This window comes from Oncorhynchus nerka, linkage group LG5 (genome assembly GCF_034236695.1).
Source record: "Oncorhynchus nerka isolate Pitt River linkage group LG5, Oner_Uvic_2.0, whole genome shotgun sequence".
NCBI classification, from domain to species: Eukaryota; Metazoa; Chordata; class Actinopteri; order Salmoniformes; family Salmonidae; genus Oncorhynchus; species Oncorhynchus nerka.
The window spans coordinates 34,776,333-34,803,932 of record NC_088400.1 but is presented as its reverse complement, the minus strand read 5'-3'; the positions used below and the strand labels follow the sequence as shown (position 1 = coordinate 34,803,932).

Below are 27,600 nucleotides of genomic sequence, written 5' to 3'. Positions count from 1 at the left end.
AAATAAAATATACATCTACAAGATTCAAGATAGAATAACAGATACATTACTTTAGAACATCACAAACATCACAGGCATCATAAACAATCAGTCAAAACAATTGCACACCTCCGTGAACTCATCATCCGGGTTTTAAACTGACCTAGTGGCACCAGGGAAGTGTGGAGCGTTAAAATGAAAAGCGTATTTACCTAGTTCAGTGGAGACACGAGGAATCTCAAGAGTTAGTATCTCATGTTTTTATACATCAATATGTAATGTTTTGGGTGACCTGACCAAATTCACATAGAAATAGATCTGCTATTCTCATTGAAGCAAGAAGCGGTATGTGCAGTATGTCTATGCTTCCTGTGCTTAAGTTTGGTTGTTGCATCTTTTACTTACATTTTTGTGCACCAGCTTCAAACTGCTGAAAATACAATATTTTTTGTTATGGAAAATGTATTTCACAGCGGTTAAGATATCAAAATGATTCTGATATGTATTGATGTCCATCAATGATTCCCAACAAATTGAGAAATTTCGACAAAAACAATGGATATGCACTGAGTGTACAAAACATTAAGAACACCGTCCTAATATTGAGTTGCACCCCATTTTGCCCTCAGAACAGCTGGCCCATGTTGACTCCAATGCTTCCCACAGTTGTGTGCCGAAGTCGGCTGGATTTCCTTTGGGTGGTGGACCATTCTTGACACACACCGGAAACTGTTGAGTGTGAGAAACCCAACAGCGTTGCAATTCTTGACACACTTAAACCGGTGCGCCCGGCACCTACTAGCATACCCCGTTCAAGGCACTTACATATTTTGTCTTTCCCATTCACTTTCTGAATGGCACACATTCACAATCCATGTCTCAATTGGGTCTAGGCTCAAAACCCTTCTTTAACCTGTCTCCTCCATTTCATATACACTGAAGTGGATTTAACAGGTGACATCAATAAGGGATCATAGCTTTCTCTTGAAGTCACCTGGTCAGTCTGTCATACACTCAGTGTGTATTTCCCTAAGAGTTGAGCAAGATTGGTAGAATGTTACGTGTGTGCGCACACATGTGTAATAATGCATTTATATAGGGACAGAGCTGTCTGAATTGGGGGTCTCCTTCTTGCAGCAACACTTCACACAGCAGCATGCAGCCACAACAGCAATGACAATGAACACAGTAACCGAAAGCACAACACACGCAAAACACCAGTCTCAACGTCAACAGTGAAGAGGCGACTCCGGGATGCTGGCCATATCTCAGACTGGCCAATAAAAATAACAGATTAAGATGGGCAAAAGAACAGACACTGGACTGAGGAACTCTGCCTAGAAGGCCACCATCCCGGAGTCGCCTCTTCACTGTTGACATTGAGACTGGTGTTTTGCGGGTACTATTTAATGAAGCTATCAGTTGGGGACTTGTGATGCGTCTGTTTCTCAAACTAGTACTTTGCTCAGTTGTGTACTGGGGCCTCCCACTCTTTCTATTCTGGTTAGAGCCTGTTTGCACTGTTCTGTGAAGGGAGTAGTGCACAGCGTTGTATGAGATCTTCAGTTTCTTGGCAATTTCTCGCATGGAATAGCCTTCATTTCTCAGAAGAAGAATAGACTGACGAGTTTCAGAAGAAAGTTCTGATTCTGGCCATTTTGAGCCTGTACTCGAACCCACAAATGCTGATGTGTATAGCGCTTGCATTGTGATTGGCTTTGCTTTCCAAAGGGACTAAAGAGATTTTAATTTTGAATGTTGTGCCTAATATAGAGAACTGTGTGTAGTGTTTTGCAAAAAGTGTGATATAGAATTGAAAACTGAGTGTAAAGCAGGAATTGTGCTTGCAATATTGCAGATTTGGTTTAGGGATTTGGTACATGAGTTTCAGGTTTCAGTGATTGCATTCCAAGTTCCAATTTTAGTGTGTAAACAATTGGGAAAAACTGCAATACAACTGAATACAAGAAGAGGAAAGACATTTACTTTCTAGGTTGAAGATACCTTATTTCATGCATTTACCACATGCCATGTTTGAAGCAATTAGTCGCGGCTCGGGGCAGCAGCGTAGCCTAGTGGTTAGAGCGTTGGACTAGTAACCGGAAGGTTGCAAGTTCAAACCCCCGAGCTGACAAGGTACAAATTTGTCGTTCTGCCCCTGAACAGGCAGTTAACCCACTGTTCCTAGGCCGTCATTGAAAATAAGAATTTGTTCTTAACTGACTTGCCTAGTTAAATAAAAGGTAGGCATTAGCCAAAACAAAGATAATGTTTTGAAGTAGATACACGTACCTCTAGGTATACTTACAGTATGTGGGTGAGTCAAAGGACATTATTTGATATGATGTAATACACGATAACAAACTGTGCTCCATTTAAAGTAGAAGTAACTGCGCAGGCACCTGACCTAGATGGACTGAAATGACCTATATAACCCAGCATCAACAACCCAACAATGCGCTTTGTAGAAAACAACCCAACTAAGTAATCCAATGCCTGCGACTTAGCAATTGGGTCATCCAAAACAGCCCATCATTTTTTTAGAGTGTACTGCTGAAAACCTTGAAGATAAAGTTTGAGGATCATTTAACATGATGGAAAAAATCCCCTTGCCCCTTTCTGTCACATCTGGTACAGTCAAGAAGATATAGGGGATACTTAGCGTGGGTACTTCAGCTGGAGAGGAGGACAAAAACCCTTCCTTAAAAGATCTTAAGACATGTACATCAGTGGAGGCTGGTGGGAGGAGCTATAGGAGGACAGGCTCAGTGTAATATCTGGAATGGAATGAATAGAACCATGTCAAAAACATGGAAACCTCATGTTTGACTCAGCTCCATATATTCCATACTAGCCATTATAATGAGCCCGTCCTCCTATAGCTCCTCCCACTGCTATACAGCTAGTGGAAAATGGAACACCTGCATTTAAAAATAATAAACAATACAAAACATACACATACAAACAACAACATCATACAAACAAACATCAAATACATCACACCTATCCAGACCCACTAACACACCCCCATCTCCAGCGCCCACATCATTCTCCGCCACATGGCCTGAAACGGCCCTCTTTTGTTTTTCCTCCGTCACCCACGCACTTTCAATATTTAAATCATTTGATTTTTCCATTGTGTTAATGATGGCAGACTGAATGACTTCCAGGTTTTTAGTAAACGTTTTTTCAAGATGAGTGAAGAGAAGAGTCCAACCCACCAAGTATCTCACTATGCCTCCGTATGTCTTGAAATATGCAGAGAGACTGATTAAACGTAAGTTTACATTGTAATACTTCTGGCAGCGAACTTCCTAGCGCCGCCAACAACTTCTGGACTTTATTGAGTCAGTAGTATTTACCTTTCTGACCTAAATCCCAAGCTGCTTCCCCAGAGGACAGTTGGGATGATGAGTTCGGTTTGGAAACCAAAATGTCTTCATGGCATCATGAACTCTGCCATAACACACCTCATCCTTTTCGACAATATCAGCAACTGACCCGGCTTCAAAGACAGACGATATGAGAGAGAGACAGGAGGTGTGTGTGTGTTTGTGTGAGTGATTGAGTGAGTCAGACTGAGAAAGAGAGAGGACTACAAAGTATGGCACCATACTCAGCCATATGTATCTGTATAATAGACAATTGAAGCAGTCAGCATTATCAGGAGAGACAATCAAGTATTCACACAGGTAGGTCACATGAGAATGAAACTTTCCCTTGTCAAATATATTTCATTTGAAGTTATGCCTACGCTACAAGTGACATTTATCTTTCACAGTGGCATGCAAACATGACAAATAAGTCATTTTCAGAATTCATATATAGGCCTGTTTTATATAGGGGTTGTAGCCTAGACTTCAAGGCTATTTCATTTCGGATGTCAAGACCTAGTGTGTATTCATTAGACTAGTGCACACCATAGCACCCCAAACCAAAATGAGAGTTTCTATTGAATAAACTCACATAGGTTCCTCCCAGTTATGTTCAGTTTGGTTTCCAGTGAATACACCTCTAGGCTAGGTGTGGTCATACTGATGATTTGTCGGCACTGATTATTTGTTTACGTAGCATGTTAAAATAACTAACGGAGCGGGTCAGGAGAACGAACGGAGCGGGTCAGGAGAACTAACGGAGCGGGTCAGGAGAACTAACGGAGCGGGTCAGGAGAACGAACGGAGCGGGTCAGGAGAACTAACGGAGCGGGTCAGGAGAACTAACGGAGCGGGTCAGGAGAACTAACGGAGCGGGTCAGGAGAACTAACGGAGCGGGTCAGGAGAACTAACGGAGCGGGTCAGGAGAACGAACGGAGCGGGTCAGGAGAACTAACGGAGCGGGTCAGGAGAACTAACGGAGCGGGTCAGGAGAACTAACGGAGCGGGTCAGGAGAACTAACGGAGCGGGTCAGGAGAACGGAGCGGGTCAGGAGAACGGAGCGGGTCAGGAGAACTAACGGAGCGGGTCAGGAGAACTAACGGAGCGGGTCAGGAGAACTAACGGAGCGGGTCAGGAGAACGAACGGAGCGGGTCAGGAGAACTAACGGAGCAGGTCAGGAGAACTAACGGAGCGGGTCAGGAGAACTAACGGAGCGGGTCAGGATTTACTCCCATGTACACCTTTGTCACGGCTGGGGTCCGCCCCTATATATAGACCCCATGGCTGTGATGCACGTTCTCTACATCATTTTTGAGGCGCCTCTAGCACCATAGAGGATTGGATTGATCCATATAGCTCACATAACCGTGGTTACATACGTAACCATTGTTTTGTTTCACTAGATTGGCTCACTCGAATATATTGGTATAACCGTAACTGATTTAGTCGGTGCTAAAGGGACCTGGCCAGCCAGCGGCAAAGTCCCAGCGTGGGACCGAGACGCAGGGGCCGTCAATGTGGAAGGTGGGTCCCGGCACAGTCCCTGGAAGGGGAGGCCATGCCCAGATCCTCTGAACCAACCGCAGAGGGAGTTACCACATGTATCCGATAGTACCTAGCAAAGGTGCAAGAGGAAGCCCAGCTGGCCGCAGCACAGAAATCAGCTAGGCACTCCTCTCAGTAGAGCCCAGGACGCGGGCACACCACGTGTTGAATGTGCCACCACAGATCCCAGCACTGGCCTGCCAGCCATATGAAGTATGCTGTCGTAATTGTGTCCACGATCCAGTGAGAGAGCCTCTGCTTTGATATCCCAGCCCCCAGGACTCTCTCACCATAGCAGACAAAGAGCTGGTCTGTTTTTCTCACTGCCCGTGTCCGCTCCACATAGGCAGTCAGGACCCTCACAGAGCACAGAATGCTGGAGGGAGGCCCAGAATCCCCCACCACTGCTGGGGGGGGGTCATAAGCAGACAGAATAAAAGAGATGTTCACATGGCTGTCTGACAGAACCGTCGGGAGAAATGAAGGGTTGGGGAGGAGAGATATACTCCTCCCCCCGGGGTCCATCCGGGAGCACTCAGAACTTACCGAAAAAGCATGGAGCTCACCCACCCTCTTCATGGAAGTAATCGCTACCAAGAAAGCCAGAGGTGTTTCAGGGAGGCAGACTCCAACAGTTCGAAAGGCGACTTTCCCAAAGCTGGCAAGACCACATCCAGATTCCAGCTCGCCCATGTGCGGATCCTAGCTGGACGCAGGCGACGAAACCCCGTCATAAACCTGGAGAGCACTGGCCTGTCCATCCACCCCATATGGCAGGGAGATATAGCGGCCAAATACCCTCTCAGTGTAGAGGCTGTTAAGCCCTCATCCAAGCGAGACCTTCATCCAAGCGAGACCGCAAGTATTGGAGGACACCCCGCATGACTTGGGCACCACCTCAATTCCAGTGCACCAAGAGCAGAACAACCGCCAGCGCAACTGGTATGCCGTGGTTGTAGCCGGTGCCCTTGCGCTCTGCATGGTGTTCATTACACCCTCCTGTAGTAGTCCTAGCATGGACCATTGGTGCCGTTCAGTGGCCAAGCCCACAGACTGAGGCAGTGCGGCCTCGGATGCCACAGAGTTCCCCCGGCCTGAGACAGCAGGTCCGGTCTCAGGGGAAGTTGCCACAGTGTCCCAGACAACAGGCACAAGGAGAAGGCTGAACCAGGATCGTCTGGGCCAGTATGGGCCCACCAGAAGCAGACGATGCTCTGCCATCCTGGTCCTGTCCAGAACAGCCTGGATCAGGGGAAAAGGGGGGAATGTGTAAAGCACCAGCCTGGCCAATCGTGAGTCAGAGCATCCAAGCCCAGAGGCCCTGATGGATCTGACATGGAGTACCACAGGGGGTAGGGGTGTCCAGGGAGGTAAACGGGTCCAGCTGCACCCTCCTGAACTTGTCCCACAGGTGCTGCACCACCTGAGGATGGAGGCTCCAGTCCCAAAGTTGTGGGTCCTCCCTCAAGAGCATATCCGCTACCACATTCAGGATGCCAGGTACGTGCGCTGCACGTAGAGATGCTAGACGTCCCTGAGCCCAGAGAAGTAGCTCCCGTGCCATAAGATGGAGGCGGTGGTACCTCAGTCCACCCTGATGGTTGATGTAAGCCACCACTGTGATGTTGTCCGTTCTGACCAGGACATGTCTTCCCTTCAGATGTGGAAGGAAAGACTGCAGGGCCAGCAGTACAGCTCGGAGCTCTAGTGTATTGATGTGCTTGCCGCTCCAAGATGGAAGCCAACAGCCGCTGGCCGACCTGCCCTTGGTCACACCCCCCCAGCCGATTTGGGAGGCGTCTGTGCTGACCAGCTCCCGGAGGCACATCCTCAGCATCTCCACCCCACATGAGGGAAAGGAGTGACAGCGCCACCTCAACAATGCCCTGAGGCACTATGTGGTCACCCGCAGCTGGCTGTGACGGTGGCGCTTTGGGTGCAGCCGGTGGGAGTTGAACCACCATTGAAGAGGCCGGAGAGTGAGCAGGCCCAGGGGAATCAACAATGAGGCTGCCGTCAGCAAGCCCAACAGGTGTTGGCAGGTTAGGGCAGATACCACGTACCCCTGACAAAAGTGGTTGAAGCAAGATAAAAATGCCTGAACGCTTCTGGTGGCCAGGCGTGCTCTCATGAAGACCGAGTCCAATTCCATGCCAATGAAGGCCACCCTCTGGGTGGGCGTCAGACGACTCTTGACGTTTATTGTAATGCCCAGCCCGCCAATGTGGGTCAGGAGAATGTCTCTGTCTGAGAGGGCCTGGGTCCTGAGAGGGGCACAAATCAGCTAATCATCCAGGTAATTGAGGATCAACAACCCTCGGGACGTGGGAGGTGCTAGGACAAAGTGTCCTTTGTGAAAATGCGGGGTGCCAAGGAGCGGCCGAAGGGAAGAACCATGAATTCGTAAGCCCTCCCTTCAAAAGCGAATCGGAGGTACTGCCAATGAGCTGGGTGAACAGGAACGTAGAAGTACGCATCCTTCAGGTACAGCGTCACAAACCACTGGTCCCTAGACATGGCCTGCAACACGCGGGCTGGGGACAGCATGTGGAACCTCAGTACCTTCAAGTACCCATTGAGGTTGCGGAGGTCCAGAATCGGTCTCTTTTTGGAACAGCAAAATAAATACCTAGGTATTTGGTTGGATAACAAGTTGTCCTTTAAAGTTCATGTGGATAACCTTGTGACAAAGCTTAAACTGAAATTGGGTTTTTATTTTCGTAATAAGGCTTGCTTCTGGCTTATCGCTAGAAAGAAGCTTGTTCAGGCCACTTTTCTCTCTGTAATTGATTATGGTGACTTGTTGTATATGCATGCATCTCCTCCGTCTTACAGAGACTGGACTCTGTTTATCAAATCAAATTTATTTTTATAGCCCTTCGTACATCAGCTGATATCTCAAAGTGCTGTACAGAAACCCAGCCTAAAACCCCAAACAGCAAGCAATGCAGGTGTAGAAGCACGGTGGCTAGGAAAGATGGAGATGGGGACAGATGGAGTCACCACTGTCCAGCAGTAGAGATGGGGACAGATGGAGTCACCACTGTCCACCAGTAGAGATGGGGACAGATGGAGTCACCACTGTTCAGCAGTAGAGATGGGGACAGATGGAGTCACCACTGTCCACCAGTAGAGATGGGGACAGATGGAGTCACCACTGTCCACCAGTAGAGATGGGGACAGATGGAGTCACCACTGTCCAGCAGTTTGATGTGCAGTGCAGTGGCTACCCGGGTGAGGAGGCCCCTCATAGCCTCTCGAGCCGCTGGGGGCGATGAAGCCCCACTGCTGGCCTGTCAGCCTGGTAGCCCCGCTACCAGCATCGTCCCCCAGGAACAGCCCATCACTGGCCAATAGGGAACAGCTGTCATCTCCATCGAAGCAATCAACCTCCTGACGCAGGGCATGCACCCTCCGCTCAATAAAGCAGAGGGCAAAATAAAAGAGGAGAGAATATACATACTGGTGAAGCTGGTTTCCTGGGGTGGCTAGGGTAAATTGGTGCAGACGGTTCACTGTTATCCTGAAAACCATACACAATGTTAAATATTCCCCAAAATATATTGTGGGAGTTAACATCCTCCTGTTAGACCTTGATACACATGTTGGTTTGTTGTAGTAGTGCTTACATCATGGTAAAACATTGGCTGTCCTGGCATAGGAACAGAGCTGTCTAGTTTGGGGGTCTCCGTCTTGCAGCAACACTTCTTCACATAGCAGCATGCAGCCACCTCAGCAATGATGACAATGAACACAGTAACCAAAAGACCTAGAGTACTACGTGCTGAGAGAGAGACATTCAGACGCATTGCATTAGCGAGGGATATCATAAAAATAATGATATGGGGTGAGGGGAAATGACAAGCAAGTTGTAGGCAGAATCTTCCCTCAGCTGTGACGTTAAGCATCGTTCTCGATATCAACCTCCTGACACTGCCTTGGAGGGCATAGTGGCCTGAGTGAGATCCCGTAACACCCACATTCTACCCTCCACACTCCCCCCTCCCCATTGAAGGTCCCTGGGTTTGTGTGGTTCCACTGGACCACCGGCTGAGAGGTAGAGCCCCGGGCAGTAAAGTCCAGCAGGGTGTACTTCTCCCCATAATCATGGCATACCCTATCAGCGCAATCAGAGAACAGAGACAGGGTGGTGGTGGGGGGGGGGGGGGCGATAGTAGTTATGAAAGCAGAGACAGGATAGAGGGTGGTAGTGGGGGGGGGGGGTGACAGTAGTTAAGAGAGCAGTGTATCTGTATTAGATATGCTGTGTAGGTGTCATGAGATTGTGACCTGCTGTTGAAATCCCTCACCTTCAACCTTGAGGATGTCTATCAAGCATGGTAGAGGGGGACGAGGATATTTTTTTCATCACATCTGGTACAGTCAAGGAGTTATAGGTTCTACTTATGTAGCGTGGGTCCTTCAGCTGGCGATAAGGACAAAAATACATACTTAAACTTAAGTATGTCTTCAGGTCTTAAAAGTGCAGTGTATCTGTATTAGATATGTTGTGTAGGTGTCATCAGATTATGCCCTACTGTTGAAATCCCTCACCTTCAACTCTGAGGATGTCTATCAAGCATGGTAGAGGGGGACGACAGATAGTGAAAAATAAAACACCTGCATATTTGTATTTATTATGGATCCCCATATTAGTTCCCCTTCTGACCTTATTCCAAAACGGCTCATCTCAGGTCCGTCCAACTCAAGCTTCTTGGGACCCCAGGGGAAGTTGGTTGGATGAAGTTTGGTCAACAAAATTGAAATGTCTTTGTGGCATCATGTATTCTCTGCCATATTACACCTCAACCTATTCAACAACTGACCCTGAGGGTTTCAAAGACAGATGATGATGGGAGGTGTGCGTGTGTATTTGAAAGAGAGAGAGAGAGATGATGTACAGACGGAACTATACTCATCCATAAATAAATAAGGCACTCAGTAATAAACTCAGCAAAAAAAGAAACGTCCCTTTTTCAGGACCCTGTCTTTCAAAGATAATTCGTAAAAATACGAATAACTTCACAGATCTTCATTGTAAAGGCTTTAACACTGTTTGCCATGCTTGTTCAATGAACCATAAACAATTAATGAACATGCACCTGTGAAGCGGTCGTTAAGACACTAACAGCTTACAGACGGTTGGCAATTAAGGTCAAGGTTATGAAAACTTATGACACTAAAGAGGCCTTTCTACTGACTCTGAAAAACACCAAAAGATGCCCAAGGTCTCTGCTCATCTGCGTGAACGTGCCTTAGGCATGCTGCAAGGAGGCATGAGGACTGCAGATGTGTCCAGGGCAATAAATTGCAATGTCCGTACTGTGAGACGCCTAAGACAGCGCTACAGGGAGACGGGATGGACAGCTGATCATCCTCGCAGTGGCAGACCATGTGTAACAACACCTGCAAAGGATCGGTACATCCGAACATCACACCTGCGGGACAGGTACAGGATGGCAACAACAACTGCCCGAGTTACACCATGAACACACAATCCCTCCATCAGTGCTCAGACTGCCCGCAATAGGCTGAGAGAGGCTTGACTGAGGGCTTGTAGGCCTGTTGTAAGGCAGGTCGTCACCGGACATCACCGGCAACAAAGCCGCCTATGGGCACAAACCACCATTGCTGGACCAGACAGAACTGGCAAAAAGTGCTCTTCACTGACGAGTCGCGGTTTTGTCTCACCAGGGGTGATGGTCGGATTCGCGTTTATCATCGAAGGAATGAGAGTTACACCGAGGCCTGTACGCTGGAGTGGGATCGATTTGGAGGTGGAGGGTCCGTCATGGTCTGGGGCGGTGTGTCACAGCATCATCGGACTGCATCACCAACTGTCAAACTTATTCCACGAAGGGCCGAGTGTTTGCAGGTTTTCGCTCCTCTCTTGTACTTGATTAATTAAGGTCACTAATTAGTATCTAACTCCCCTCACCTGTGTGTCTAGGTCTTAATTGAAAGGAAAAACAAAAAAACCCGCGGACACGAGGCCCTCAATGGAATGAGTTTGACGCACCTGCTTTATAACATACTATACTTGCTTGTTTTGTCAAATTAACTATTCAAATTTTAGCAACCAGGAAATGGCAGAGCGATTTATGCATAACATATCATTAAATTAGTTGTGCAAGACATTGTATAGATAAAAAGATAAATAGCATATTGTTTTTAAAAGTGTGCATACGTTTGTCTTCCGACAAAACAAAAGCTGATATTTCAAAACTCTTCTGCAAAGGACTCAGGTATAGGATCCACATGGCTATCCTCGTTGAAAGGTGGCTATGGAGGAGGGGAGGACACTCTTCCATTCACTTACCTACAAATTGACACTCAATTTCAATTTATATTTAAATGGCTTTATTGGCATGGGAAACATATGTTTACATTGCCAAAGCAAGTGAAATAGATAATAAACAAACGTGAATTAAACAAAACATTAACAGTAAACATTACACTCACAAAAGTTCCAAAAGAATAAAGACATTTCAAATGTTATATTATGTCTATATACAATGTTGTAATGATGTGCAAATAGCTATAGCACAAAAGGGAAAATAAAACTTAAACATAGGTTGTATTTACCATGGTGTTTGTTCTTCACTCGTTGCCCTTTTCTTGTGGCAAACGGTTACAAATTGCTGCTGTGATTGCACATTGTGGTATTTCACAATATTTTTTTTGTGTTTGTGAACAGTGCCCCAGGACCAGCTTGCTTAGAGGGCTCTTCTCCAGGTTCATTTCTCTGTAGGTGATGGCTTTGTTATGGAAAGTTAGGGAATAGCAGATAGTTCACAGCTTCGTGGAAGTTACCTGTGGTGCTGATGTTTAGGCCGTGGTACAGTATGTATAGGTTTTTGTGTGCTCTAGGGCAACGGTGTATAGATGGAATTTGTATTTGTGCTCCTGGCAACTGGACTTTTTTTTTTAGATTTACTGTCAGGGCCCAGGTCTGACATAATCTGTGTAGAAGATCTAGGTTCTGCTGTAGGACCTCCTTGGTTGGGGACAGAAGCACCAGATCATCAGCAAACAGTAGACATTTGACTTCAGATTCTAGTAGGGTGAGGCCAGGTGCTGCAGACTGTTCTAGTGCCCTCTCCAATTTGTTGATATATATGTTGAAGAGGGTGAGGCTCGACCTCGATCAATCATCTGTTTCCGGGTCAGGGGGAGAGAGGATAGAGGAGAAAGAGCGGAGGACCGACTTTTTTCCCAAATTAGAAAAGGCCCAGAAAGTCGACAGAGCCTTGAAACTTCCCTAGACTGTAGCCTAGTAGAGACATTCCGGTTGGCTACATTCCTGCCTGTGCTGTATATAATTTCATAAACCCACTATCTGCAAATTGGGGTGATTTATGATAATCTGCGCAGCACCTTGATAGCGTTCCAGGTCATAATTTTCTAGTTGCACTGCGCATTAGAAGATTGCGATTAAATGAGTGGCCACTGCAACATTCCAGTCCTTGTGTGAAATCTGATTTTAAAAAGACGACCTGGAACGCTAACCTAAGAACAAGTAGCAGCATAGGAAACAACCTCACTCACGACCTCCCAGGCTCCTTTTGAGGCTGTGTAGGGAGTAAAGCAGATAGATTTTGATTAGTTTCATTTGATTTTTGATCGTTTGTATGAATATTTTTACACCGCATTTTCCATTTTTAGGGATCGTATTATCCAGGCGTACAGTAGGTGGCGACATGCATATCCACCATTATTGCAAATGCCATTATACCAGAGAAGAAGAACCTCTCCAAAGAATACGCAGTTAATTAGGTTTACGCTGCTTGGCTCATTCACTACAAGGGCTTGCAAAACAATAATATAAAATATTAGCACTGTTTATTTTTGCCGTCGTGCATAGGTGAGTGCAAATATAGGCATCTAATATATCTGCATTTTATTCAATGTTGATTCTAAGAAATTGCTCCGATAAGTAGCTTACTGAAAAATATTTTGTCGTAGTATATTAGTTTAATGTAGTCGATAATCGCCTAATACTCTGCCAATAATCAGCGAAAAATATCAGCATCACCGGTCGTGTGAAATTAGCAGTGCAACATTCTAAAGATAGACTTTTAGCACCCCCTTGTGTAGTTGATTGATGGTGAACGGTGTTTGCTGGCTCGGTAATTGTGAGGAGTGGGGTGAATGACAATTGTAGTGTTCAACTGACTGTACAGTAGTCCACTAGCTCTGTGGACCAAGTCACCTTGGTGATGTTCTTCGATAAAATTGCAACTGTAGGAAAAGGAGAGCAGCGATGAAACAATGTTTCATGGGCCATGAATCATGGACAATCCTATTCTTGTTTTCTGTAGCCTAGCTGTAAATGTTCATCATGCACTAGATTAATTGTTGGAATACGGTACTGTTAGCCTATTGTATTGCGCAACGAATTTTCTGTCCACTTTCTAACATCTATTATGTCTAACACACATTCCACTATGTTAAAATATGTATAACAAATCTTCCATAGATTATGAAGTAGGCTGTTTTTTGAAGGATTACAAGTGAGATGTCATTAGAACCTGCTATACAGTTAAACTCTGACCCAGTGGGTGTGTCTCTACAGCTGTCTTGTGTCTGTCCTCAGAAAATGCACCTCTCTATCCTACTGAGTGCCCTTCTCAGCATCCCTGTCTCTTTGGGTGAGTTGTTTGTTGTTGCCATTTTAGGATTATAGCTGTTGGTTCCAGTCGTAGATGGCTGTTCGACCAGTGATTTACTTTACAGTAGTAATATGTTGGAAGAATTGGATTCCCATCTCTCTCTCTCTCCCCGTAGCTTTTCTTTGTCAGTATCGCTGTGGTTGTTTTTCAAACCTCAAAGTCACACATGGATTTGTAAAAATTCACGTTTTTTTATTTGGATCATTTCATTTTCTATCAATGTGCTACATGTCATTCTGCCTCCCTCTATTTGTCCCTCTCTTTTTCAGGCTGGAATGAAGACTTCCAGATAGTGTGTTCTGGACAAGAGTTCCGCCTGCCGGTCTACTCAGGGTCAAGGATTGTGACCTTTACCCCCAGCTACCCTCCAGGACCAAGAAGAGTGCTACTGGAGAATAACAATGTAGGTACAGTAGTGTGTGTACAGCATGTGTACAGCGGGTTCCTGTATGCTAAGCATTGCTATTGTGTCTTGTAGTTGAAGGACCCGCGGTTTGAGTGGACCAAAGACAGGACATTGCTGTTGAAGGACGTCACACACGGTGACCAGGGACTCTACTCTATCAAGCTGTCCTCTGGATTCACAGATGAGACCGTTCGCCTTACTGTCTCAGGTACTACTCAGCCTCAGGGACTACCGCTCTCCACCTCTTTCTCTCTATTTTTTTCTACTGCATGTTTCTTTCTCTATAATATTATATAATGATTCATTATATCTGTGGAAATTGATTGTATGACATTTGAAACATTTTATAACTCAATGTCATCTCTCTCTCTTTCTCCCTTTCTCAGAATGTATAAAAACTTTCAGACGGGGCTATGGGGAGACTTTTCAGCACAACATCCCTAAAGATGGCTCCCTGCTGGAGTTTTCACCCCGGGGCTCCCCCCCTGATTCCCAGCCGGTGGTACTGTGGAACCGGACAGACCTCGAGACCAGTGAGGCGGGTCGGGGGAGGCTGGGGTCGGACGGGAGGGTCTGGGTGGCAGAGAGGGTGACCCAGGCAGACCAGGGAAACTACACCATCAGAGACGAGAACGGGAAAGTAATCTCCCGCAGCAAACTCACTGTCAATGGTGAGCAATGGAAATATCAAAAATATCATGGAGATGAGAAAGCGATATCAGTTTTTAGAGCAGTCTGATAAATTGTCCAAACTGACACTTAATGCTTGTATCGATCTGATTCTTTCTTTCATCTGGATGTCCCTCACCATCCTCATTCCTCTCCACTCTTTCCCATACCCTCTTTCTCGCTCCTCATTATCACCTGTGTGGGTGCAGGGCACACCTTCAATGTCACCCGCTTCTTCAAGGAGTCGCTAAACCTTCCCCTGTTTCTCCCTGTCCCTCATGTCCACCTCATTTTTACCCCCTCCCTGCACCCGTCCAACCCCTCCAATGTTCCCCTTGACTCCCGGTACTCCCGCCCCGTGCAGCTGATCAGGGACGGGCATATCGTGGATCAGGACTCCCGGTACTGGGGCCTCATCTCTCTGGGGAGAAATAGGACTGTCAACGAGGTGGTCATCACCAGGCTGAGTGCAAAGCATGATGGGATGTATGAGATTCGAGATCAGGACGGCAACCTGGTGTCGTCTACTTTTCTCCATGTGGTCGGTGAGAGACAGTGATCGTGTGTGTGTGTGTGTGAGCAACAGCTTTTCCCTTTATGTGATGCAGAGCTCTTCCTCTCTGATTCAGAGGGGTTGGGTTATATGCGGAAGTCATATTTCGGTTGAATGCATTCAGATGTGCAACTGCCTAGGTATCCCCCCTTTCCCTTAATTTATTTTCTGTCACACACCCTTTGTATCTATGGCTCTACCAATTCTTTTTTTTTTTTTCTCCAGATAAGACTGCTAGATGGAGAGCGGTCCTCAAGTCCATCAGCGTCCCTTCTGGCATGTTTGTGACTTTGGCTGGTTTCATCCTGTTTATGAAGCGCTACCCTAACTGCAGCCTCACTATGATCATCAATGGCCTAAGAGGTCACCACACACCCACAGCTAACCCGCCAAGAGGCAATGTCCAGGTGACCGCTGTAGAGTGAGAGTTATGTGTGAGCTTGGAAGGTAGAAGCAATATGGTTGGGTTATTCCAGGGTTTGTGTGTGCGCAATGCTGTGAGCCTGTTGTCATGGTACTATGTTGTCCATCTATTTCAACTGTATGATCTTATCGCATTCTGAAGTGAGTGTCAGTAAAAATAGATCCAGTCCTTTGCGCCAGTCTCAATTTCCTCAGGCATCAGTTCCTTCCATATTTAAATTGGGTCAAGGGTCACATACAGCTTATCTGTGGATGGTTTATGTTTGTCTTCCTGTGTGTTCCTCTGTGTGTCTATGCTGAATATACAACTCAATATTAGGAATGTGTTCCTAATGTTTGGTTTTCTCAGTGTAGTGGTTGTGATATTTACATAGTTGTTTTATTTCTGTCGCCTGCAGGACTACAGTCCGCCCAGCCCCCAGCCCTATGGTTTTTACGGTCATTCACAGCAGACTGGAACGCCAAAAATATGGAGCCCCAGACCTACACATTCTGTAGGTAGACAGTGAAGTTGTAAATGTAGGCTCAGTCTTATGTTTTTCTTTTTACCTTTCTTAATTTCTATATTACGTGTGTCTGTTTCAGGGTTACACTCCTGTTGTGGACAGCGCACCACTTGTAGTGGACAGTGCACCACAGCCCTCCCCTGAGCCAGTGAGGACTGGGAGACAGCAGGAGACAGACCGACTTAGTGTTGAGACTGCCACTACTCACTATCCCAGTAGAGAGGTAAATACATTCTGTGATTTCTATATTCTGTCTCACAATAGACAGGTATATTCTATTCTTTCTTTTTATCATTGACTCTCTCTCAGGAGACTGCTGGCAGTGAGAGGGTGATCTCCTTTTCTGTCGCTGGCGCCTCCGACTGCCTCCACTCATCTGAAGACTGTTTTCAGTTCCGGATCAAGAAAGAGGGAGTCGAGGAGAGATGGAGGAAAGCAGAAGACTACTTTTCCACACTTCCACTGGACATGGATACCTCGGAGACTTGCAGCATCTATACTTCTGACAAACTCAACTTCTTATAAAAGCACAGAGAAGAAGAGTGAACACAGGTAAAGAAAGAGAGAAGAGAAAATAGTGAAGGGAGATATATATATATATTATATATTACTGTTCATGGCTGAATTTTGTCACTATAGTGCCTAATACTCAATACTCAAAAAGTGCCTTCCTGTTTGAGTATTGAGTATTACTTCATATGATGTATGTATGATCATTTCATTATTGTTATTTTTAAGCATGAGATGAGCAATATCTTGCATTTGGAATATCATTAATTTGTACAACTGGACAGTTAATGTTCCTAGAACTCAACCCGACAATTACTTTGCTGCTACCTACCTCGAACCCTCAGGATGACACATTTTAACCATAGATGTCTGTATATTTACTGTAATGTGTGTAATTATATTGTTACATTAGGATGGTAGGCAAGATTAAAGAAAAGATAAGGAATTGGAAGATTTTGTAGTAGATTGATAAGGGAATGGCCTCAATCTAAAAGCATAGCTAACTGCATGTGTTACCTACTATTAAATCCAATGAATGAACACAATAATAACCAATGTATCTTTTTTAGATAACATATAGTTAAGTAAGAAACTGAGTGATTTCTATAAAATGGCATCCATATGAGTATATGACTTATTTTCACCAGGTATTTACATTGTATTTATTCTTTATTGGCATCAATCTGAAAGAGTGTCAATATATGATTTTCACATCATACTTTCCCAATGCTTTCTTGTGTATTATTAACGTATCATTGGTATGCGAGTCAAATAATGTTATGTTGACGAAGAAAATAAAACTAGTTTAATGACGGTAGGGGGCGGTGATTTTATATTACTGTTTGAATGAGCTGAAAACAAAACGATGAAGAGCCCGCGTTTGAGAACTGATACTATCCCAGCATGCAATGTTTTTGAAGCGGCAATGAAACGCCAGCGTGCAACATTGGACCAAAAATAAAGTAGGCACAATAACGTTAGTTGCCTTTTAGGCAAAACATTTCAAGATAGTTTGCCATCAAAGTAACACCAACGGTTCGTGCTTGGCTGTGGAGGGACGTGCACTTGAAAGATGTCTTTGGTTTGCGCAAGTAAGTTGAACATGCTTCTCCATAAATAGCTAACGTTAGCATTGGCTAGCTAACAGTGTGCAACGCTAGGAAGCTAACGTTTGCTTGTAGCTGATTGTAATCTGTCACAACATGGTATTATTCATGGTGGCTTACTATTTAGCTATATTAGTTAACCGTAAAAGTATTGGATCTATTCATGAAATTAAAAATTGTACTATCCACTTACTCAGACTAGTCTCATAGACTAGACGTAACATAGTAAACGTACATCCGGGACTCTCAAATTAGTTTAAGTTAGTTTTGACATTTCAATACGCAAACGTATTAGCAACCAAAAGGTTGTGTTTTTGAATCTCATCACGGACAACTTAAGCATTTTAGCAACTTCGCAGCAACGTACTACTGTTTAGCTACTTTGCAACTCCTTACTATATTAGCTAACCCTTTAATCTGAACCCCTAGAGTTAGCTAACGTTAGCATTAGCTGCCTAGCTAGCGTAAGGTACATCGTAGCATATCCTACGTTTTGCAAATTGGTAACATTACGTTTTGAAACTACGATACTTAAAGTATACATTTGAGTGTACAGAATAATATGGAATGCTCTGAGGCCACGTTGATTTAATCTTCCTCCCCTACTCAGTTTCCAATGAGGTCCCGGAGCACCCCTGCGTGTCCCCGGTGTCCAACCAGGTGTTCGAGCGCCGACTGATCGAGAAGTTCATCGCGGAGAATGGCGTTGACCCCATGAACGGCCAACCACTGTCCGAGGAGCAACTTATCGATATTAAAGGTAAACAGAGGGCAGGAGTAGACGGTTAACGTAATCGTGTAGGGTCAATCACATCAAACTGATTTTAGTTTTGGCCTAAGGATAACTAAGTTGGTTGTGTTTTCAAATATTTAGTTTTTTTATTTGAAATCATTGTTTTTGCTGCCCTTTCTTCTGTGCCCAGTGTCTCATCCTATCCGACCAAAGGCTGCCTCCGCTACCAGTATTCCTGCCATACTCAAGTCTCTGCAAGATGAGTGGGTGAGTGTCTAGATCGTCTGGAGTTTGTGCTCTGACTGTGGTCAGTGTTACAGCCAAGTACTGTTCCTCGGTCGTGTTGAATCTCTCCCTCAATGTCTTCCCCCTCTCTCTCTTTCAAGGATGCGGTGATGCTCCACAGTTTCACTCTGAGGCAGCAGCTGCAGACGACTCGCCAGGAGCTGTCTCACGCCCTCTACCAGCATGACGCAGCCTGCAGAGTCATTGCCCGTCTCACCAAGGAGGTCACTGCAGCCAGAGAGGGTAAGAGAGAGCCACGGGAGCCTTGGTGCGATTCTCAATAGGCTGAAGTTATTTTTCTCCCTCATCTTCTCTCCTTCACTGACCTGTTCCCATTCTCCCATTCTACAGCACTGGCCACACTGAAGCCCCAAGCCGGATTGGTCGCCCCTCAGGCTATGCCTGCCTCTCAGCCAGCCACTGGGGTGAGTGGTTGACCAAGATTCCCATCCATCAAACAGGATTCCTGTCCATCAGAGACTGAGGATACATGCTGTCTCTCTTTTCTAACTCGTCTTCTCTGTGTTGGTTTACCTCTCGCAGGGTGCAGGTGGGGAGCCCATGGAGGTTAGTGAGCAGGTGGGAATGACCCAAGAGATCATCCAGAAGGTAAGATATTTTTTCCCCTCTCCTAATCCCCTGTGATTAGTGTTCTCATTACTGTGACCCTCCCAATATGGGAATGGATTTGTTATTCATTGAATTGTGATTATTAACATCTTTCTTGCTGCTCTGTTTTCAGCTCCAAGATAAGGCCACCGTCCTTACCACAGAGCGAAAGAAGGTCAGATTTTAATTCAGGAAGTTGTCTAATGCGTTGTAGGATTGCACAGATGGATGATCAAACCACTCAATCTTTTAATACACCCTCTCGTGTAGTCCTTTGTTTGCTCACTCCTCCCTTCTCACTCCCTAACCAGAGAGGCAAGACTGTGCCAGAGGAACTGGTCAGGGCTGAGGATCTGAGCAAGTACCGACAAGTGGCTTCCCACGCTGTGAGTACTACGGTCTGTCTAATAACCTGTAGTTGGACTGACTGAGCTGCTGAGTACTATCCAAGGTTGCCCTGAACTGTCTGTTCTTTTGAATCTCTCAGGGTCTTCATAGCGCCAGTGTCCCAGGAATCCTGTGTATGGACCTCTGTCCTTCAGATACTAACAAAGTGCTCACTGGTAAGCAACCTCTTTAAAAATATATATTTTTAATTCTCCCCCACATCTCTTTTTCTTGCATATCTAAACAGTGTACATGATGACTGTATTCTGTGTTGCCAGGGGGGGCTGATAAGAACGTGGTTGTGTTTGATAAGAAGGAGGAGCAGATCATCGCCACCCTCAAGGGTCACACCAAGAAGGTGACCTCTGTCATCTACCACCCCTCCCAGGTAACAATACGTGTCTATACACCTGTCTTGGGTGGAACTTCTAGAACATAGGATCTAAGAGAACCTCTGTATGAAGTAGCATTGGGCATTCAGTGAAATTCTAAGTAACGGAGTTTACTTGATCTGTGTACCTGGTTGAACATGTGCTGTGTTCTAGTTTGTAACCTGCACCAACTAACTTGCCTAATTTCCTTCCACACTATTTAATTTATTTACATTTTCTGTCTTTATTTCCTCTCCAGTCGGTGGTGTTCTCTGCCTCTCCAGACAGCACCATCCGGGTGTGGTCTGTTACCGGGGGCAACTGTGTCCAGGTGGTGAGAGCTCACGAGGCGAGCGTGACCGGGCTGTCACTTCACGCCACCGGAGACTACCTGCTTAGCTCCTCCGAGGACCAGGTCAGTCCCCCGTATTGTCCCAGCACCCGACCCCACCGTATTGAATGCACCAGCTGTACTGTTGTCAATAGTAAATGATGGCACCTCTGTTGGTGGATGTGCAGACTGGCCAACATGCACGCGTTTTGCGTACCAACGCAATTCTCTGTCCATGTACGCAGGTACGAGATCAGAGTTAAAAGTACGCAGAAATGAATAGTGCCTAATTATTATTATTGTTATTTTTTACATTGTAATAAGGTAAATCTAACCTCCTGATTTTCGAAATGCAACACACAGACATGTACCGAGTTTGTGTCAACGGACATGATGATTAATACATAATTATTGGACATGTCCGCCCATCCTCCTGTTTGTTGTGATGTTGAGTTTGCAGACTGTCAGCTGTACATATACACATGGACAAATCCATTTTTGACTGTGTGTTGCAGAAAGGTAAACACTAATTGTTTCAAGCTTAGCGAACGTTAGCGAATCTAAAATGGGCATTCAGTGGGCTCTAAAGTGCCAGCATTTCACTCGCATTTGCAGGTGAAAGAAATGAAATGCAAATGCAAAAAGAACTGTTCTCATTTGTGTGAGTGATACACATTTAATTCTGCGTCTCATTAGTTATATTTTCCACCTAACATTGCGAGGATCACGCAACCTGAGACTGTAACTGTAATTATGATCTGCTTCACAAAAGGCATTACAAAAGTATAATCAAATATAAACATCTTGGGGCCTCCCAGGTGGTGCACTGGTTAAGGGCGGTGTACTGCAGCGCCAGCTGTGCCATCAGAGACTCTGGGTTCGCGCCCAGGCTCTGTCGTAACCGGCCGTGACCGGGAGGTCCGTGGGGTGACGCACAATTGGCCTAGCGTCGTCCGGGTTAGGGGGGGTTTGGCCGGTAGGGATATCCTTGTCTCATCGCACATCAGCGACTCCTGTGGTGGGCCGGGCGCAGTGCGCGCTAACCAAGGTTCCCAGGTGCACGATGTTTCCTCCGACACATTGGTTGTGTATCGGAGGATGCATGAATTTCAACCTTGGTCTCTCCCGAGCCCGTACAGGAGTTGTAGCGATGAGACAAGATAGTAGCTACTAAAAACAATTGCACCAAAATTGTGGATAAAAAGGGGTAAAATATATATATATATATCTTTAACCTCTAGTGACTCCCAAACCCGCATGCGGGAGCGTAATCATCGCCTGAAACTAATTAGCATAACGCAGCGGACATAAATATCCCTAATCATGAAAATCACAAATGAAATATATTGAGACACAGCTTAGCCTTTTGTTAATCACACTGATTACCCTAGACAAGCATTTGTGTAAGTTTATCATAGCCTTGCTAGCAGCAGGCAACCTTGTCACGGAAATCAGAATTGCAATCAAATTAAATCGTTTACCTTTGATGAACTTCGGATGTTTTCACTCACGAGACTCCCAGGTAGATAGCCAAGTTCATTTTTTCCCAAAATATTATTTTTGTAGGCGAAACGGCTCCGTTTGTTCTTCACGTTAGGCTGAGAAATCGCCCCGAAATTGCGGTCACCACCACAACGTGAAAAATATTCCAAATTAGCTCCATAATATTGACAGAAACATGGCAAACGTTGTTTAGAATCCATCCTCAAGGTGTTTTTCTAATATCTATTCGATAATATAGACAATTTGTTTTTCTCTAGGACCGATTGGAGTACGCGAGAATCTCTCTCGGAGCCACCATGTGACTATTCTTCAACAGAAATGCGTAAAACTACGTCGCAATGCTGTAGACGCCTTGGGGAATACGCAGAAAGCGTAAGCTCGTTGATGGTACATTCACAGCTGAATAGGGAGTCATTGGAACGCAGCGCTTTCAAAACCTGGGGCACTTCCGGATTGGATTTTTCTCAGGCTTTCGCCTGCAACATCAGTTCTGTTATACTCACAGACAATATCTTTACAGTTTTGGAAACGTTAGTGTTTTCTATCGAAAGCTGTCAATTATATGCATATTCTAGAATCTTTTCCTGACAAAATTATCCAGTTTAAAACGGGAACGTTTTTTCCCCAAAAATGAAAATACTGCCCCCTAGCACCAAGAGGTTTTAATGGAGTGGGGAGTTTAGAAGACTGCACGATGAAGAATGAATGAGTGTCTGGTGTTAGCTATAGAGGCAATGCTTCTAAAATGCCTTGGCACTAGATTTGAGATTTTATCAATTTCAAAACTCTGAAATGATCTATGCGCTACAAATAAATCCAATAGGCACCTTTACATTGGCTGAAACCGAGGACTCTTCTAGCGAACAGCGTTCAGATTCCCTTTGCCGTGGCCTAGTGAACAGTCACCTCCATCGCCTTCTCTGAGAACGGATACTACCTGGCCACAGGTCAGTCTCTCCAACCACCGAGCCAATAGATTGTACTCTGACGTCTGGTACTCTAAAAAGTTGGCACGTCAGATTCCCTTTGCCGTGGCCTACTTAAGCTTTGTGTAGCCAGTTTGCGGTCTGTGTCGACCCAATCATTTGTTTTTATTTTCAAAATGATTTTGCTTTTAGTGTTGATTATAATTGTGATCAGACTCACAAACAGTGCGCGCACGATTGTGCTAGGGAAAGAACCCCAATTCGGCACTTGCTAGGCGTGCGATTTGAATCTCCAATTTGCCGCATGCGTCTGGTACTCTAAAAAGTTGGCACGTCTGGGTGTGCGTTAATACTCTTTCTCTCGCTCTCTCTCTCTCAGTACTGGGCCTTCTCTGACATCCAAACTGGCCGAGTCCTTACTAAAGTCACTGATGAGGCTGCTGGTGTTGGTAAGTGTGTTTGTACTCAACACAATACGGAAACTGGGTTCTGGTTTTCCCTGTGTCACATATTTATCCCCCCTTCTCCCCAGCTCTGACTTGTGCTCAGTTCCACCCTGACGGTCTGATTTTCGGGACGGGAACAGCTGACTCTCAAATCAAGATCTGGGATCTGAAGGAGCGCACCAACGTGGCCAACTTCCCCGGCCACTCCGGTCCCGTCACCTCCATCGCCTTCTCTGAGAACGGATACTACCTGGCCACAGGTCAGTCTCTCCAACCACCGAGCCAATAGATTGTACTCTTAACTATTTGCACATTGTTACAACACTGTACACAGCCATAATGTCTCTATTCCTTTTAAACGTGTAGGTGTAATGTTTGCTGTTAATTTCTGATTAGTTCATTTCACTTATCTATTTCACTTGCTTTGGCAATGTAAACATGTTTCCCATGCCAATAAAGCCCTTTGTTTATCAATTCAATCTAAAATGTAATGACAAAACAGTGTGTATTTCTCATGACCTGACCCAGTCTCTCTCTCTGCTCCAGGTGCCCAGGACAGCTCTGTGAAGCTGTGGGATCTGAGGAAACTGAAGAACTTCAAGACCATCGCCCTGGACAACAACTACGAAGTGAGAATGAGCGACCGTGCAATCTGCTAGCCACAGTATTCCCCATCTGTCGGCCAGATATGGCTAATTAATTTACTGCGAATAACACAGTGATTTCTTGTGGAGTTTTTCAGTGGAACCTTTCTCTCTCTCTCTCAGGTTAAGTCTCTGGTGTTTGATCAGAGTGGTACGTACTTGGCTGTGGGTGGATCTGACATCAGGGTGTACATCTGCAAGCAATGGTCGGAGGTCCTAAACTTCAGCGGTAAGAAACATTCATAGCCTCTTACATTTTATACCCACATTCAACCTTCGCCTGACCTTGATTGCTCACCAGTGATAACAACTCATTCATATGTACACATGGTTAGGAACAGCTGTGTCATATGGGCATGCCACATTTTACAGTAGTCACCTTCATGTCGCTCTTTTTCCATCTTTAATCATGTCTGTCTTCCCTCGTTTTCCAGATCACTCTGGCCTGGTGACTGGCGTGGCATTTGGAGACAATGCTCAGTTCCTTTCCTCCGCGGGAATGGACAGAAGCCTTAAGTTCTACAGCCTGTAAATTAGTACAGGCAGACAGATGGAGGAAGTGGAAGAGAGGATAAGGTCTAGACCTGTGCGACAAATTTAACTCTGCTGCAGTCGGGTTTGGAGTTTGAGAAATATGGACCAGTGATCCGAATGTAGTGGGTTGACTGGCCTAGGCAGGAGATTTTCAGTCACATTTACCAGCAGTTGATGGTCTTAGCATTTAAAAAAACATTTGTTGATCTATAGTTATTTTGGATCCCAGGGTGGGTGGAGGAACAGGTGCTGAAGTATTTAGGTTTCCCCTTCATTTATTCTCCATAAATAACTCCCCAAATCTCTGTTCTCCTTTGCTGGTTAGACCAACAGTAATCTTCTGTTGAAATTGTATTTTTGTTTTTAACTAAGCTCTGTCACATTGTATATGCCAATTCCGTGTATTGTGTTCATTCTTAGCCAGGCGATCTGACCAGCTTGCTTACAGGGTTGGACAGCATTCTTGTGTAGATTAAGACACCACAGAGATTGAACACGGCTAGTTTTAGTAACAGAAGCCACAGCAGCCATTTTGGAATGGTATTTCATGTTGAACAACAAAGGAGCTGATTGGCTAACAATGCCATTCCAAAATGGCTGCTGTAACTTCTGCTACCTAGCATGAGGACAGAAAGGACAGTTCCGTAAGAAGTAGCAGTCGTTCAATCTTGGTGTAACAGTCGGGATAATGGGACAATTCAGAGTACAATGCATTTCTCATCCCTGGATTGAGATGTTTTCCGAGCCATATCTGGCACCGGCTCCGCATTGTCTTAAACAACACAGAAATGCTGTCTGACCCTAGTACAGCTGTAAACAAGCAGGTCGGATCTACTGGCTACTTAATCCCTTGAATTATCTTCCACACTTTTTACACCTCAATAAATGAAGTGTTTTATGTACAAACAGCCCAGCTATTTGCTTGATCAATGGAATGTATTGTCAGAGGCACCAATATGACTTTGATCACAAAGATTCAGTGTGCTCTGTTTGTACAGTGCATTTGGACATTATTCACACCCCTTGACTTTTTCTACATTTAGTTATTACAGACCGAATTTAAAATGGATTACTTTTATATTGTTTTTGTCATTGGCCGACACACAATACCCAATAATGTCAAAGTGGATCATAGTTTTAAAGATTTAAGAATTTTATATATATATATATTAAAAGCTGAAATTTCTTGTGTCAATAAGTATTCAACCCTTTTGTTATGGCCTAAATAAGTTCAGAAGTAGAAATGTGCTTCGCAAGTCACATAGGTTGAGTGGACTCTGTGCAATATGTGCTTAACATGATTTTTTAAAATGACTACGTAATCTCTACTGTACCCCACACAGTTGAGCAGTGAATTTCAAAAAGATTCAACCACAGACCAGGGAGGTTTTCCAATGCCTCGCAATGAAGGGCAGCTATTGGTAGACGGGCAAAAATGTAAAAAGCAACCCATGAATATGTCTTGGCATACAAATAGTTCAATCTTGGTTTCGTCAGACCAGAGAATCTTGTTTCTCATGGTCTGAGTCCTTTGTGTGCCTTTTGGCAAACTCCAAGCGGGCTGATCATGGGTCTTTTACTGAGTAGTGTCTTCCGTCTGGCTACTCTGCCATAAAATCCTGATTGGAGGAATGCTGCAGAGATGGTTGTCCTTCTGGAAGGTTCTCCCATTTGCACAGTGGAACTCTGGAGTTCTGTCAGAGTGACCATCGGGTTCTTGGTCATTTATCAATTTTAGAATAAGGCTGTAACGTAACAAAATGTGGAAAAGGGGAAGGGGTCTGAATACTTTCCGAATGCACTGTACATAGGGCAGCAGCCTCTAACGTGCAGTGTTGAGCAACCGGGTGGTAGCCGGCTAGTGACAGTCACTAAGTTCAGGGCAGGGTACTGGGTGGATTGCTAGTGATGGCTATTTAACAGTATGATGGCCTTGAGGTAGAAGCTGTTTTTCAGTCTCTCATTCCCAGCTTTAATGCACTTGTACTGATCTCGCCTTCTGGATGATAGCGGGGTGAACAGGCTGTTGCTCGGGTGGTTGATGTCCTTGATATTTTTGGCCTTCCTGTGACATCGGGTGCAGTAGGTGTCCTGGAGGGCAAGCAGTGTGCCCCTGGTGATGAACTGGGCAGACCGCACCACCCTCTGGAGAGCCCAGCGGTTGCGGGTGGTGTAGTTGCCGTACCAAGTGATGATACAGCCTGACAGGATGCTCTCAATGCTGCATCTGTAAAAGTGTGTAAGGGTCTTAGAGGCCAAGCCAAATTTCCAAAGCCTCCTGAGGTTGAAGAGGCGCTGTTGCGCCACCTTCACCACACTGTGTGTGGGTGGACCATTTCAAATTGTCAGTGATGTGTACTCTTGAGGAACTTGAAGCTTTTCACCTTCTCCGCTGCGGCCCTGTCGATGTGGGCTCCCTCTACTGTCTCCTGAAGTCCACGATCAGTTTCTTTGTCTTGTTGACGTTTAGAGGTTATTTTCCTGGCACTACACCAGGGCCCTCACCTCCTCCATGTCGGCTGTCCTGTCATCATTGGTAATCAAATTGTATTAGTCACATGCGCCGGATACAACAGGTGTAGACCTTACAGTGAAATGCTTACTTACAAGCCCCTAACAGTGCAGTTTCAAAAAATACTGATAAGAATAAGAGATAAAAGGAACAAGTAATTAAAGGGCAGCAGTAAAAAATGACTATATACAGGGGTGTGCCGGTACAGAGGCAATGGGCGGGGGCACTGGTTAGTTGAGGTAGTATGTACATGTAGGTAGAGTTAAAGTGACTACATAGATGAAAACAGATTGGCAGTGGGGAGGGGGGGGGGGGGGCAATGCAAATAGTCTGGGTAGCCATTTGACTATATGTTCAGGAGTCTTATGGCTTGGGGTAGAAGCTGTTTAGAAGCCTCTTGGACCTAGACTTGGCACTCCGGTACTCCTTGCCGTGCGGCAACAGAGAGAACAGTCTTTGACTAGGGTGGCTGGAGTCTTTGACAATTTTTATGGCCTTCCTCTGACACCGCCTGGTATAGAGGTCCTGGATGGCAGGAAGCTTGGCCCCAGTGATGTACTGGGCCGTTCGCAC

General features: G+C 45.3%; 1 protein-coding gene across 3 annotated transcripts; it reads left to right on the top strand.

Annotated features, from left to right (window-relative positions):
* The first annotated feature begins 12,445 nt into the window (after window positions 1–12,445).
* Window positions 12,446–25,423, top strand: LOC115129371 (pre-mRNA-processing factor 19-like). 3 transcript variants are annotated; one of them, XM_029659631.2, is made up of 16 exons: window positions 17,537–17,731; window positions 18,357–18,506; window positions 18,670–18,746; window positions 18,866–19,007; window positions 19,116–19,189; window positions 19,308–19,373; window positions 19,507–19,548; window positions 19,685–19,759; window positions 19,861–19,936; window positions 20,039–20,148; window positions 20,391–20,546; window positions 23,271–23,340; window positions 23,424–23,597; window positions 23,884–23,966; window positions 24,105–24,210; window positions 24,416–25,423. In XM_029659631.2, exons 1-16 carry the CDS (start codon window positions 17,713–17,715, stop codon window positions 24,511–24,513), a joined length of 1,518 nt encoding a protein of 505 aa, XP_029515491.1. In that variant the 5' UTR covers window positions 17,537–17,712; the 3' UTR covers window positions 24,514–25,423. The 3 variants fall into 3 exon arrangements, with proteins under 3 accessions (XP_029515490.1, XP_029515489.1, XP_029515491.1); XM_029659630.2 differs by lacking the exons at window positions 17,537–17,731; window positions 18,670–18,746; window positions 18,866–19,007; ... (10 more) ...; window positions 24,105–24,210; window positions 24,416–25,423 and adding exons at window positions 12,446–12,765; window positions 13,498–13,552; window positions 13,843–13,976; ... (5 more) ...; window positions 16,210–16,353; window positions 16,440–16,682 and having other exon boundaries at window positions 18,357–18,442; XM_029659629.2 differs by lacking the exons at window positions 17,537–17,731; window positions 18,670–18,746; window positions 18,866–19,007; ... (10 more) ...; window positions 24,105–24,210; window positions 24,416–25,423 and adding exons at window positions 12,446–12,765; window positions 13,477–13,552; window positions 13,843–13,976; ... (5 more) ...; window positions 16,210–16,353; window positions 16,440–16,682 and having other exon boundaries at window positions 18,357–18,442.
* The last annotated feature ends 2,177 nt before the right edge of the window (window positions 25,424–27,600 follow it).

What these genes read in the sequence shown, in the direction of transcription:
- LOC115129371 (XM_029659630.2), top strand. Translation starts at nt 13,501, where the DNA reads ATGCACCTCTCTATCCTACTGAGTGCCCTTCTCAGCATCCCTGTCTCT. An exon ending in CAGCATCCCTGTCTCTTTGG is followed by an intron (nt 13,553 to 13,842) that starts GTGAGTTGTTTG and finishes TCTCTTTTTCAG; the next exon opens with GCTGGAATGAAGACTTCCAG. An exon ending in CAGCAAACTCACTGTCAATG is followed by an intron (nt 14,651 to 14,857) that starts GTGAGCAATGGA and finishes GTGTGGGTGCAG; the next exon opens with GGCACACCTTCAATGTCACC.